At 38.8% G+C, this 14768-nt stretch overlaps 1 protein-coding gene across 4 annotated transcripts in view; it reads left to right on the top strand.

The window, feature by feature from the left end:
- Window positions 1-14768, top strand: part of DOK7 (docking protein 7) — a 58893-nt gene that overhangs the window by 33989 nt on the left and 10136 nt on the right. For all 4 annotated transcript variants that reach the window (XM_082282514.1, XM_082282513.1, XM_082282515.1 and 1 more), the window contains exon 8: window positions 8150-8192. In XM_082282514.1, coding sequence (XP_082138640.1) covers window positions 8150-8192 — 43 coding nt within the window. The remainder of the gene's footprint in view (window positions 1-8149; window positions 8193-14768) is intronic.

Raw genomic sequence — 14768 nt, 5'->3', positions numbered from 1 at the left:
ATTTTGAGCTTTTTCTCCCTTATTTGTCCTTCTACTTCCATCCATTTCTTTCTACTGATGATCACTGATTATATTGTTAATAATTTTTTTTTTCTGGAAGAAGTTGACTAACTGTAGCTCTAAATGTGAGGTTGAAAAAGGAGGAAAATGAATGTGAAGATCATATTGCAAGGCTTTCATTTTTATTCTTCATAGGCCCATAATTAAGCCCACTCTAGTTCTCTCTCTGTGGAACAGGATGCACAGGTTATAACAAGGATTCTTTTCTCTGTGTCTTTATGTGGAATGGACTGGAAGGAAGGAATCAAGTAACTAGTCTAATGTAAATTGGCATAGCTCCATCAGCTACAAAACAGGCACAAGTGTATTTTTAGCGCCAGCAGAAGCTAAGCTCACACTGTGGAACAACAGTGGGGAAGTGGAGGAAGGAAAAGACTTTTCTTAGGGCAGTCCCCAGGCGAATGTTTCAAAATGGTAATTAAAGCTTAACATAAACTTTCTCCATATCTAAGAACCCACAGAAGCAGGTTTAATTTGTCTCTAAGATCTGAGATTTCACTTTGCCAGCTTTTGAAATGTTTTCATTTGAGTCCTTCTCTATTTACTGTCACTTCAGCTGTAGGGTTGTAGTTGAACTCTATTTGCAAAATGGGAACCTTTTCTTCCTGAATAGCTGAATTGGATTTTAAATCTCGTTGAAAGCAGGAACTTGAGTAAAAGGGATTCTTCACGCACTTTTGTGTGTAAATTTTCCATAAATTGCTGCTTTGCTAAGCAGGAGGGCAAGACCACCTGAATCCCTTTGTGAGTACATGTGCACGTTGGTCCATGTGTTAATAATGGTCCTTCTTGTTTATTTTCACTCTCCAAGCTTCCTGCTTCATAATACTTTTGTATTGACTTTGCCAACCTTAAAATGGGTTAATGCTTTGACTCAGAACTCTGTGGTTTCTATTGGGCTGTGCTGTTCTGAGAAGATGTACCTCAGTATTTCCCATTGGTCAAGTTTTCACAGGTATTTCTGCAGTACTGAGATGCTCCGTGGGGGCACAGTTAGTCTTGTGAACTTTAAAATGCAAAGGAACTGGATCATGTGAGGTGTTGAATCCCATCCGTGAGCACCTTGCCTCTCCTGTTTGTGTTATGTGCTGAGCAAGAAGAATGAGCTGAGAACCACACGCTGCTTATTTGCACAGCTGTCAAATCTGCTGTTTTTCATACCTGTTTGGGTCCATCTGAGCCTCACTTTCAGCGTTAGGGGAGTTTTGCTGGAGTCCCTGCCTTGTGCAATTTTCACTGAGTGCAGAATGAGTGGAAATTAACAGATCTATTGTACAAGGAAGCTCAGACTATCAAATGTGGGGAAACTGAGTGTATTCTAAATATCAAATGTTCTTGCAGAAGTGTAATGCTACCCCCTGTTGGAATTTGGGATATATGAAACATAAACCGGAATACATGGAATTGAAGGCTCTTTGACTTTGTGTACATTACTATGTTTCCATTGCACTTGACAAGACTTCAGAAGTGCCAGGCTCTCTAAAAACAAATATTATTTTTACAAAAAGAGGAAAGGTTTTTTCCCCTCCAGTTATCGGCACTGAATTAAATTTAAAATAATCTTTCATGTTAAAATACAGCTGCAGGCACAAAGGCTTGTCATTTTACTGTATTTCTGTAAGGATACAAATGTATAACCTATTAATGTTTATTTTTATTGTTCATAAACATCTCTCTATAAAGGTCTTGCAACTTCTAACAGAGAAATGCAGCCTCTCTTTGCATGGCTAAAGCTACTGTGTTCACTGTGATTCAGCTGCAAGCTGAGGAAGAGTACTCGTGTTCACCTGTGGAAATGGGACTGGCTGAAGCAATGCTGTGGGTGCACTGCTGGACCTTCAACAGTCTGGAAAAATCAGTGTTTGAGCTCCAGTGCATGAGCAGTGCAGCGGGAGTTGCAGTCTGTTCCTTAGGGGAGAGGTGGCTTAACAGGAGCTGAGCTGAACAAGGCTCTGGGAAGGGAAAAGGGAATGTAATGTTTCTATAAAAACATCTCTAAGAACCTGACAACACTGTTTTGAATCAGAAAATCTGCTGTGTGTCTTAATGCTTTAACTAAATATTGTTCCTTTTCATAAAACTACAGAACATCATCTGCTACTATAAATCAGGACAGCTCAGCTGAGGAATTGGGGGAACAATGTAGATGATTCTAATTACATGGAAGAATTGGTTGTCTTTATTTTGGCCCTAAGAATATATGACATGCTGAACTTTAGATTATTTCATGGTATTTGCCTTCATTCTTAGATCTCACACTTGGAGAGAAAGCATTTATCGTTTCTGAGCTGAGTGTGGTTTACTTTAATGGCAATTGTGTAAGGAGTCTTTGATGTCCTGAATGGCAAAATGATTATTATGGGATACTTGGTGAAAGACGAGGTAGCGAAGGCGGATGTTAATACACTGTATTATGTACATAGCATCAATTCACCGGTGTAATTGTTCAGGGTTTTGTGCTCTGAAATCAGGAGATGCTGTGACCCCGTAGTTAAGTTTGAGGAATATATCCTGTGACATTTGCATATGGTGTTTTTATTTTTCACGAAGAATCGTTTTTAGTTCCTGTCTTCTAACTCCTCCACCATTCTGGCTGTGTTTATCAAATACATTGGATTAAAATTGGTTTCAGAGGCATTTGCTATGTCTGGCTTAGCAATTTCCTCTGGCTGGTGAAATTCTTCAGCCTAGTCCTGGCTCCTGCTGGGAAAAGTCCTCCTGTATCATGAACGAGGAGTGAAGTGTTCTCAGTACTTCAGTGTCTTTGTCCTGTGAAGTCTGTTCAGAAGTGTAGATGAGCTCATCTCTTCAGCAATATTCATAATCATTAGTGTCCATCTTTCCATTTGAGTTTCTTATACAGCTCTCCCTAGAGGGTTTGCTGCTGCAGTCTCTCTCTCTGCATACTGTCACTATATTTATCCCTACAAAATCTCTGTGAAATAATGAAGTACTTCTACCTGTACAGAAACCAGTGCTTCTGAATTTTACCTGTGATTAAGCAGGCGAGACCCTCAAATTCACAAAAGTATTCAATAATTTTGTTCGATCTGGAGCCATCATACCAATCTTTGAGGAACCATAAGAAAATCAAACCTTATGAAATTAGTAAGAAATGGTAAGACAAACCCAAAACCTCAGTCTGATGGAGGTGGCAGAGTGTCTTTATTTTATTTATATAAGTTGTAGTTTTGGGCATGTCTCTGTAATCACAAGCTGTCTAGCTGATATTGGTGTTAGGACAGTTTAGGAGGGTTTGGTGTTGTGCGCTTTCAGACTTTGTTATCAACTTGGAGTGAGTATTATTGCTTTTGGCCAGATGTACATTCTCATGACTTATATTTTGTCTAGCAAGGCTGTAAGCTTGGCTTGTAGCAATGCCTGGAGACAGACACAAACATCACTGATGTGTTTACACCAGATATTTCATATGCCTTGGATGGTATTGCACAGCTGCTTCCTCTAGAGTTCTGTCTGAAAACTTCTGTGCATAATGACATATGTGTGTGATGTTAAAAGGATGTTGTTTAGGTTGAAAAGTTAAGCTTCTCACTGTTAAGGAATTGACAGATTTACAGTTGCTCATGCCATCTTGATTGTACCCACACGTGTCCCTCTCGTGCAGTGAATAAGACAGATGTCCCATGGAAAAACTGGTATGTGACCATGTAATTGCGTTATAGTCCAGTTGTTCAGCACACTCCTAGTGTGACTGTCCAGTGTGTAGTAGTTCTAGGTCAGGTTTTGAAAAGCAAAAGACAAGAGCAAATCATGTGCCTTGTTGCTGTGTCAGCTTCCCCATGGGCTCATATATTGTCAGTAGCAGAGCTTGAAATTTGACCCTTCAGTGTTGCAACTGAGACTCCACCATTGGAATTTCTGCTGTCTGGTGGATGGGTCCAGGTACTGGCTTTCGTGGTAGGGAACTCAGCCAGCTTTTCTTTCTCTCCCATAAATGGATAGCTTCAGAATATGCTAAAGGCAAGTTGTGTCATTTTTGGAGGCAATGATCACATTCTGGTGCCCGTGGTTGTATTCTGGGTTGTGTGACAAGCGGCTCCCGGCTACAGGCAGCTGGGAAGCCCAGAGCAAGAAGCAGGAGACACCTTTCAATAGAAACATGTAAGAATTGCAACTGCAGAGGCCTCTGTAAAAAACTTGAGAGAGAGAAGATGGCAATACAAATCTAGACTAGAATTAAACAATATTTTTGGTTGTTTCTCACGTCTTGTTTTTTAAAAAAGGGCTGTAACTTGTAGATGAGTGGAACTTGATTATCCCACAGGTTTTAAGGGGTGTATTTTAATGTGGCACAGCCCATGGCTTGCCAGTGCCACTGTCTCATAAAATAGCTGATGTTTGGGCTTGGCTGAGCAAGTGGAGATGTTTCTGAACTGACTGCAGCAATCTTTCTGTAGGGCAGCAGTTGGCTTGCAACAGATGAAGCTGAGTAATTGGGAGTTTGGGGCTGAAATTGGAGCCCTGCACCTGAAGCATGCTATGGGCAGGAGTTTGTTTCATTTGGAGTTGTTAGGAAGGATCATAGCGTTTAATAATTTTGTATCTTTTGTTCTCAACCTGATCAATTGCTGGGCAAGATGAAACAGCCCATCAAGGCGGATGACCTTTAAAGGTTGCTCCATGTGCCTGTATTTATTGACTTTCCTGGGAACTTCATCTTTCTTGTGGCAGCCTAAGCATTCAGGTTTTCAACTTTACTGTGTTTTAGAATAATAGAATATAAGTCATAGTGTTTAATCCTTACAAGGAAAGTACTTTAACTGTCAGTTTCATTAGGGACTGGTTTCTTTTTGCTGAAATATCTGAGCTTTGCAGAACTTTGGACACGATCAATACTTTTTCTCTTCCATTTTCTAAAAGCACTTTAAACTTTTCTTTGTGATGCTGATTTCAAAATCTTCATTCAGTATTTCTCACTGAGTCCTTTGCACCTTTGTGAAGTTTCTGACAGTTCAAGTTTATTGTCATAAACTATATTATGTGATTGTAATCTGCTGCATCCCTCTACACACAAACTATGTGAGGCAGTCAGAGGGTTGTGAGGCGTGCCACCAGCTACACACAGCAGGCAGGAGAGTGTTTGTTCATTGTTGGAGAAGTCTGCTTCACAGTTTCTGATTTTCAGGGACTCAGGGATTTTTGAGTCATGATTTTCATGGTTTTCTCTTGATAAACTGGATATTTTGTGTAGCCTTGTTACTACATAATAGCTTTGAAATGAAGGGAGAGGAGAAAAAACAGTCTAGATCATCTCCTCTGCGAAAATTAAGCATTTGACCAATGTTGCAATCAAACCTCTGTTTATGAGTGCATTTTTGGTATGTGCAGAATAAAAATCTCACAATGCAAATATTTGCTTCTATTACTGTCAGGTACAAAGTCCTGTTTCATAGTAAGAAAGATCTGGGAGCCTCTCATTTATGTTGAGCCTTTCTTTTTCCAGCCTGAGGACTCAGACTGGGGCAAAACTTCCTATTTGTGACTAAAGCAAAAGAGACCTAAAAAGCATAGAATATTTTGTGCTGGAAGGGACCTTTAAAGGTCACCTAGTTTAACCCTTCTGCAGTGAGTAGGGACACTTTCCACTAGGCCAGGTTGCTCAGAGCCCCACACAGCCCAGTCTTGAATGTTTTCAGGGATGTGGGATCCACATCTTCTCTGGGTGACTTATGCCAGTGTTTTACCGCTCTCATAGTAAAAAATTTATTCCTTGTATCTGGTCTAAATCTACCCACCTTTATTTTAAAACCATAATCCTTTGTCCTATCACAACAGGGTCTGGTAAAAAGTCTGTCCCCATCTTCCTTATAATGCCCTTTAAGTATTGAAGGGCTGCTTTAAGGTCTCCCTGGAGCCTTCTCTTCTCCAAGCTGAACAACCCCAATTCTCTCAGCTTTTCCTCAAAGGAGAGGTGCTCCAGCCCTCCTATCATTTTGTGTCCATCCTCTGGACCTGCTCCAAGAGGTTCATCTTTCCTGTGCTGAGGACTCTAACTCTCAGTAGGCGCAGAATAACGGAGCTATAAAAAGCTGCCAAACTTAGATGAGCTGAAAGAAAAGCTTTATTTCTAAAGATACACAAAGGGAATTACATAAGCTGTGGCTGATGAGGTGTGTCTGAAATGTTGACACAGTTATCAGGTGACTGGCATTTCATTCCTCTTGCCAGTGATGATGGAGCCCTGCTCAGCATTAAAACCTACAGAAACTAGTCTGCTTTTTCTTGGAAGTGTAGTTTCCTCCTTTTTAGGAAGCAAAATAGGAAACAAAAATATTTTGGCTCTGTGAAAATGCTTGGTTTATATTGAACAGCTATCCATCATAGCCAGTAACAGGAGGAACAAGTTTTAAGACAGTATTTTTCTTTTTTTTCCCGTCCACCTGACTTGCAAGATTCTGGCTCCTTTTTATGCCTAGGAGGTGGGCTTGCAAAGCTGTTCTGGTGCTTTTTGTCACTATGAATCTGGCAAAACTTCTTCTACAGCCAGGAAACCGGGAAGTACAGTATCTTTGCTCTTTGCTGTGGAGCTTATATTATATGACCTGGACTTTTTGGGCTGATCTTGGGCCCAAAGACTAAAACTCCCATAAGCAGCACCAGAACAGGATGATGTATGTAATAACTGGAAAATTCTATAGAGAAAGGTGGGCCTGTTGCTCCTCATATGGGACAGTATTTTTAACTGTTGATTTTTTTTCTTTTAATGAGAACTGGTGTGATCAATCATATATTTCATGAAATATAAAGAGAATGAAAGTTTGAATAAAATAAAATGAATCTTAAAAAAAAAAAAAAGGTGAGAGAAAGGCAAAGATATTCCAAATATACACAGAAGAGGGAAAAGAAAATCCCATTTTGATTGTGAAAAGGATTATGTGCCTTGCTGGTTATTTGTACACACAGAAATGAATGCCAGGCTTAGGTTCTTTTTAGCTCTTTAGGGAAACCGAGCTAATCTGTGAATAATGACCCAGCATATCAAACCAGTGGCTTCTCCTAACATCTATCATTGAACTCTACCCAAGGTATTTGGAAGCAGAACATAAAAAATGAATGTCATCTGGCTGCTGTCAGATCACTACCAGAGCTAAAATAGCCCTGGCCATGCAGCTCATGATGTGTGATACACGAGTGGTGCATATCCGCTTACTGTGGGTGTTGCAGTGGTGGGGTGGTTGGAACCATGTGCATCACAGACCCCAGTACTCAGCTCTGGGCCACAGATAAAAGATTATAAGTTAGAAGAATATTTAACTTATATTTATAAGTAATACTATGAGACATGCAGGCCTTAAATAATCACACTGTGAGTTTTTGTCTGAGTATCATAGCAGGCGTAACAAAAGCATATGATTTGAGTGAGGTCACTTACCCCTTTTCTCCTTTGATGTAATCACAGGGTAGGTTGAGATATGTGTTATGCTCTGGGTTTGAAAACCATGCACTTACATTTGTACATTATGCCATAATAATTTTAAAAGTTTCTCCTACAGGCAAAACCATGTTTTGCTGTGTTTTGTAGAATTATAAAAGGTCGCTTTTAAGACTGTTCTCTCCTGTGCTTTCTGTTGAGTTGCCTTTGCAGTTGCCACTGCTAGTGAAGTCTCTGCCTTAGATGATTGCAGCAGGAGGCCTCAGAGTTGCAGAAATAATGGAATATGATGTACTGAAATGGAAATTAGGACAATCTTAATGACTGAAAAAAATCACTTAATAACAAAAGACTGGTTTTATTTTTGTTATTATCTCAGCCTCATTTTTTTTCTCTAGTCAAAGCTGTTTCTTGTAGTTATTTGCCGTTTTTCCTATAATTTCAATGATACATTAACAATGTCCTACATTTGATATAATTTCACACATCAAACTCCCGTTTGCATTTTTCATCTTTGTAATGTATAATCTAATATTTTCTGAAATGCTGTGGGATGTTTTTTCTCTTTGAAAAATGAAATCTTGGCCATGTTTCTGCTTTCTTCCCCTCCCTTCTACTTTTACATACTTCCTGTATTTTTTCAAGTTTCTGCTTCTTGTAAAGATTTTTCATTCTAAAATTTTCTGTTTTCTTTAGGGAACAGCAGTATTACAGTCTGGAGTCTTACCAGCTATATCAGGTAGGAGCCATTTAGTTATTTTTTTTATTTAAGGATGACGTTTAAGTCCCAAGTTGTGATGAGAGAAACAGAAGATTTATGGAAGCAGAAGTAAATACTACATTGAGAGGTGTCCTGTTTGGGGTTGTTTTGCTGCTGCAGTTCATGACTGGCAATTATAAAATACATTTTAATCTATAGAAACTTTGGTTGCAAAGATTAATATATTTGTTTTTCCCTTTCTTTTGTTAATCTGAAGAGGTTCAAAGTTGTCAGACCCTTTATGAAGCTGTTTAGTGCTTTTTCTACTTACATATTCGAAGAAAACTAGAAATTGTTCTTTTTTGGCTGTATTAGCACCAAAGGCAAACTTGATTTTTATGTTCAGTATGTATGGCCAGTTTCCTAAATAACACAAACCCTCAGGAATGAATCTTTGTCAGAAGCAACTTGGAGATGCTTCTCTCCTGTCAGTGAAACTATTGATTGACCAACAAAATCACTGATGAGAGGACACTGAGTATCTGGCCTGGAAAGATTACTTAGGCAAAGGCATCTTTGCATTGTAAACCTTCCTATCAGTAGAATGTGTTGGTCACCTGAGTTCCCTGTCTAATGCAGCCAAACTCGTCTGGGACCTTTGAATTATCATTTTGCTTCAAAGAAAACATTTCATAAGTGTTTGGTTTTGTGCGCTCCATCTTAGACCTTGGAGAGATCTATGCAAAGAATTTGGTTAGTATTTTAAATGCCTTTGTGTTCCTTAAATAGTTTACCTGATAATTCACCAGATCCATTAAATTTCATAGGTTGCCCAACTCAAATAGACATAGAACAGCTCTTTGTGCTTAGGTTTTTTATTCCTTTTAAAAACCTTGGCAAATATGTAAAGCAGTGTAGTTATGGATACTTGTGTGAACAAATCCAGTAAGGCACTCAGGATCAAGAGGTGTCTCTGGAGAAGGTTAAAAGTAACTTTATTCACTAGTCTGTCTTAGCAGGAGAAAATCCAGAAGCATTTAGCAGATCTTGTTGCTAGTTATTCCACTCAAGTCAATGGAATTACTCTTGACTTATAGAGGTGTAAGTAGAAGCCCAGATTGGATCATTAATTTTATCTTTCCCTCTGGTACTCAAGTTTCTAGTCCTTCACTCAAACCAAGGAAAGCAAAACACTTACAATTAAAGTGTGTGTAAATATAGGGAAACTTGGGTCTGTAGCTGCATGTGGTGGGCAGAATGTTATTTTTGTATTAATTTCAGTGTCAAGCTAATTGTGAATGCAAACACTATGTGACAAAAAAATCTCAGACTACTCATGCATATGAGAGAGTTAGTTGTTTTGATAAAAACTATCATGAAGCAAATTGGAAATGCAGAAATACAGGACAGATTTTTATATTAGCAGAAAGAGAAGATACAAGACTGAAGAAACTTGAGCAGGTGGGTTTTATTGTCTGGTACACTGGGAAAATACAGTTTAAGAAAAGAACCCTTGTAGGAATAAGTATAAATGCTTAAGGCAAATGAGGCATCTAAAGCCAGTGACTGAAGTCTTCTTTATGGGGTTTCATCTCTCAAAAGTCCTAATATACTGGTACAACTTCATTCTTCAATACTACACTATTTTTCAGAATGCAAAAGAAGCTGAAGTTTTCTATGTCTCACTGCATTTTTATTGTCCTTAGATATTTCATTTTAAAGTTTTGTCTTTCATACGTGTGAAAATTTCAAGTATAATTGAACTTGGCATTGCAAAGCTTTCAAAATAATTCTGTAGCATTTGAGGCTTTAACATAGTAACTGAAGGTCCCAGGATGCTGAGCAGTCATTCACACTGTTCTATTGGAATAAAGGAACTGAATTAGAATTTGGCTATGTTTCTCTGTTATGAGAGATTATAATCCATAGCTGAGAATAGCATAAAGGCACACTAACTTGAGGTAACTACTTTCAAAGCCTGTATTGTGCATATACATGGCAAGATACCCCTTCTAGCATGGGTGATCGTACAACGACCCAATACCCAGTTAGAAAATTTCCTAGTGTAGCAGTTTACTTACTCAGAAATACATTTATTTTTTATCTTATTTTCATTCAAATACACTGTAGAATGCAAACCCCCTCCTTCCTGGGCTACAGGTGCACAAATGTTCTATCCAATAGTTTTGCTCTTGAATGTCTCAGTTCTGTAGCAAGACGTGGAATTAAACAGTCAGGGATCAACTGTTTCCATATTTTTCAGTTTATTGGTAGTGAATGTGGGTATTCTCTTTCTGCTTTTAGTTAGATATGCTGAGCAACAGACTCAGCAACTTTAGAGAAACGTGTTTCATTCTAATGGCAAACAGAAAAGTGTTCTAAATATGGCAACAATTCTAAGTTGTATTACTAGATGGAAAAAAACAAGTTGGGGTGAATCATATAATTCTGTTTTAAATAATTTGGTTGCCTTTGTTATAAATAACTTTGTAAATATTGATTGGAAAGAGAGACTGAATTAGATTACTTGAGTTTGTAGGAGGAAAATGTTCCCATTGTTATCATAGCTTTGTGCTACAGATAAAGGTAAGGGATTCTTTGGAGTTGTATGATGTGGGAATGTGTACTCTTAAGTATAATAGACTGCATTTATAGTTATGATGGACCTCATAATACCATGACAGGATAGAGGTTCAAAAATATGATTCAGATTTCTAGATTTCTGAGACTGCTGGTTTCTGGGCACACCTCAGTTTAGTACATTTTGTGTAAGCAGTTCTCATGGGACCTGTACAGAGATTCTCATGACTGCTTGAGAAATCCTGTAGCTTGATCTAGTGGTTGCAGTTTCAGAGATATGTACGTAGGTCTTTTACTCAGGAACTGCTTACGTGCTTTGAGTTAAGGGATCATGAATAAGATGCACGTTCAGTGTTGAGAGATGAAACAATAGACTGCGCATTCCTTCGCAGGATGGTGAACTGAAGAGCTTGTGATTATCTTCATTATCTTTCTGGTACTATAAACCAAAGTATTGTAGGAAAAACGGGGCTGAAGCAGCTGTCTAGCAAGAGCCTCTGCCCTGAGGTTTGGATGTACATCTGTGTATGTCTGACAGGTGTGTACTTACCATGTTCTGCAGTGAGAATCCTTAATCCACCTCAAATCATCAGAAGTCCTTTACTATTCTTACATTTAGAATGTATTTCCTAGCAGTTGCGCTGTTTTTCATTGTAATTTAGGCCTCTGATTTAAATATTGTTCTCCTTTCTATTCCATTGCAACAGCTTAGATAGGGAACCTCCAGCTCTTACTTATAAGGGTGCATGATTTCCTTCAAAATATTTGTATTTTCGCAGTTGAGTAGAACTCTGTCACAGCAATCCTGCTTCATGAATGATGTTTAAACCATGAGGCTGTTTTGTGTGGAGGGGAAATGCCACTATTTTTGTCCTTAGGGAAGTGCCACTATTTCTGTCCTTAACTGCCAACCCCTCTCAAATGAGCTGAGCAGTCTGAATCCCAAGACTCCTATTTAGAGAAGGGAGGCTGGGAGCTGGAATAGCTTGCAGAAGTTCTTAAGGACACTGCAGTCCCTGGAGAAGGCATTTCATGCCAGCTCTATACACCGTATTTCAGAAACTTTCATCCTGTCCCAGTTCCCACAGGGAAGCTGGTTGCCTGGGCATTCCCAGGAGCCAGGCCCAGCCCTGAGTATTTCAACACTCAAATTAAACTTCCCTAGTGGGAGGTCTGATCTCCCTCTACCTCTGTGCCACAGGCTCTGGCTTTGCAAAAGACAGTAGTTGAATGGGCAAGTAACAAATGTGCTGCCAGGGAAGCAGTGCACGCTCATATTGCTTTTTGACTCGTAAATTATCGCTCTCCTTTTCCATTTTTCTCCTTATTCCACAGGAGCAAATTCATCAGCATTGCAACTGACACTCTTGCTCTCTGACAGCCTCTTTCCATGCAATACCAAACCTACACAATGCTTGATGGGAAATGTTCTGAGGGGATGAATTAAGGAATAAACATAAAACAATGCTGTGGATTGGAATTCGGCTAAAATATCACCTGAATGCTGATTATGAACACTATATCACTATTAAATTTTTCTTAGGTAGATAGGGACTCAAGGCAGGCAGACAAAAAGAAAGAATAAAATTAAGTATACAGCAGGTGCTGAAAATGAAGTCAGCTGTCTGACAGCTTAGCTTTTATGATGGAAAAATATGCACAATTTTTGTGCATTTAAAAAAATTTTTATTGTATACCTATGCAGCCTGATACTTTTATTCCAAGCTTAGGAGTCATCTTGCAAGGAATTAATTGAGAGCAATGAGAAAGAAGAATCTGGGCCATGCTCTTGAGATTATTGTTGCTTAGATTGAAAACAATTTACAATTCTCACTTTTTTTCAGGATATGTGTTGTCAGCTCTTCAGATATAGGAAGACCAAGTGCACTCTGACACTTTTATTGAGCCAGTAAAGGACTGTGTGTTGAACAGTGTCCACCACAGATATGTCATGTCATACTTTATAGGGCTAAACACTGTAATAGAAGAACATCACTATAATGAGAAATGGATTAATGAAACCCTGCCATAATGTGGCATGCTCTTTCTTGGTCCTGCTTTATTCTACAAGTCCACTCAAATTAATACTGTAGGGGAAGAAATATAGGAGCTCAGAACAAGTAAGCTGATTAAAATACATATTGTATTTACAAGCTTAATGTTGGCCTTGGTGACTGTCTGAAGTACGAGGGGCCTTTTCCCGGGGGGGAAGAAAACAGTCCATAAAACAGCCATGGGGAAGCCAGGGAAGTGAATGATCCCAGTGCTGCTGCTTCATCCTCTGGGCTGAGCAGATCCAGCAGGTTCCTGTTCTCTGGATGAGGGGTGGCAGGATGTGGTAAGCCCATGCTACAGTGACCTTCTAGTTCTGTCCTTTCTGTATTCCTGATTTGCTTGCCTATGCCTTCTCTGACACTGAAATCTGTGGAATTGACATATCCCAGCCGTCTAGAACACAAAGAACTTATTTGCACATATATTGATTGCTTCAAGGTTTTTTTTAAATTTTGTTTTTGTGTGTGACCTTCATTCCTAGCCAGTGTAGATCCTGAGCTTTAGATGTGTTAAGATTTTTGAAGTAAATGTATGTAAAGCATCTTTGAGGGTGTATTTTTCAAAAAAACCCAGACACTGAATTTCCTGCCACAGGAAAATGGTAATAATTCTAGCTTAATACTTTTGCATTTTTATGCATAGGAGGCTGGACTGGAATGGCCCACAGCATGGGAAGATGAATAATAGATAGAGGTAGTTAGATCCTCTGTTATTTTTTGCGCAGACTAAATAGATATCTTTGAGGAGCAATATTTGAACAGTGAGCTTGAATGCATTTCTAATTTTGAGTGATTCTACCAGTTTTAAAGTTGTCTGTGAAAGATACAAGAGGTATTTCTGAATATGGTGAAATCTGTAGAGCAAGTAAGTGTTTTTAAGTATCCCCTTCAGCCTTTTTGCCTTGCAGATAATGCTATTTGTATAGTAGAAAATATATGAAATTACTTTGAAAATTGAAGAGAACAAGCAGGGAAGTTTCATATGGCAAATATACAGCACTGGAAATCTCCTATTACATTTGCATGAAACAACCTCCTGGTGTACTTGCTGTATTTCTCCTGTCAATCAGTCGCTTTAGCCTTTGGATGCTCTATCAAGGCAAGGTATTTGTTTTCAAAGGAGGAGGTGGGAATGCTGCTTGGCTGAGTGGGTCAAAGTTCTTCATAATAAAGGTAGTTTTAATTCAACAGGAAGTGGGAATTTATCACAGAATGTGGTGTTTTCTTCTGTCCTGACTCCTTGTCAGGAAATTTAACAGCCCAGACTGAAGAGTTTGTGACCTACCCCTTGAAGGCAGAGTAGAGGCTGGGCAGTGAGAAGTGATCACTTGGTAAATGCAGCGCAGTGTTGTGTGTGTCTCCTCATGGTCATGTAATAATAAGTTGCAAGATTTGAAAACGTAAACTGTCTGGGCTCAGTTTATAGTTTATATTCCATCTTCCCTCTGTTTTATTATTTGTTTTCCATGGCTCTTTCTTGTAGAACATGTGCTGTTAACTCCTTAGTTTTGAAGGGTGAGCATAAAGCAATGACTGTAAAGTTAGAAAAATATTTCAAATAGTCGTTGTCTTCACTGAGCTACATTAAACTTTTGAGTCTAATCATATGTAGGAATGCCAAATATCCTGCAGATTTTTTTATTTTGACACATTTTGAATACCTTCTTCCTCTTAGATGCTGAGGAAAATAGAAGAGAAATAACTCTCTTGATGAGATACTCAGTTCTGACAAAGACTTGAGCGAGTTAGCCACACAGAACTGGATGGCAGGGGAAACTGAAAAAAAAAATATTCTTAACAATCCCTTGTACAAAGAAAAGAATGATGGAAGGGAGCGTCTGTCTCCTGCTGGATACTTTATTTGCTCAGAAATTTATCTTGCTACCTTGCTTTTTCCATTCCTGCGTTATCCTAGAATTCATAAATAAGAAACAAACCAGTTGATACACTAGCTGAAAAGTAGAAGGAAGAAAATATCTAC

This window comes from Coloeus monedula, assembly GCF_965178545.1.
Source record: "Coloeus monedula genome assembly, chromosome: 5".
In the NCBI taxonomy this organism is placed as follows: domain Eukaryota; kingdom Metazoa; phylum Chordata; class Aves; order Passeriformes; family Corvidae; genus Coloeus; species Coloeus monedula.
This window is presented reverse-complemented; position numbering and strand designations above follow the sequence as displayed.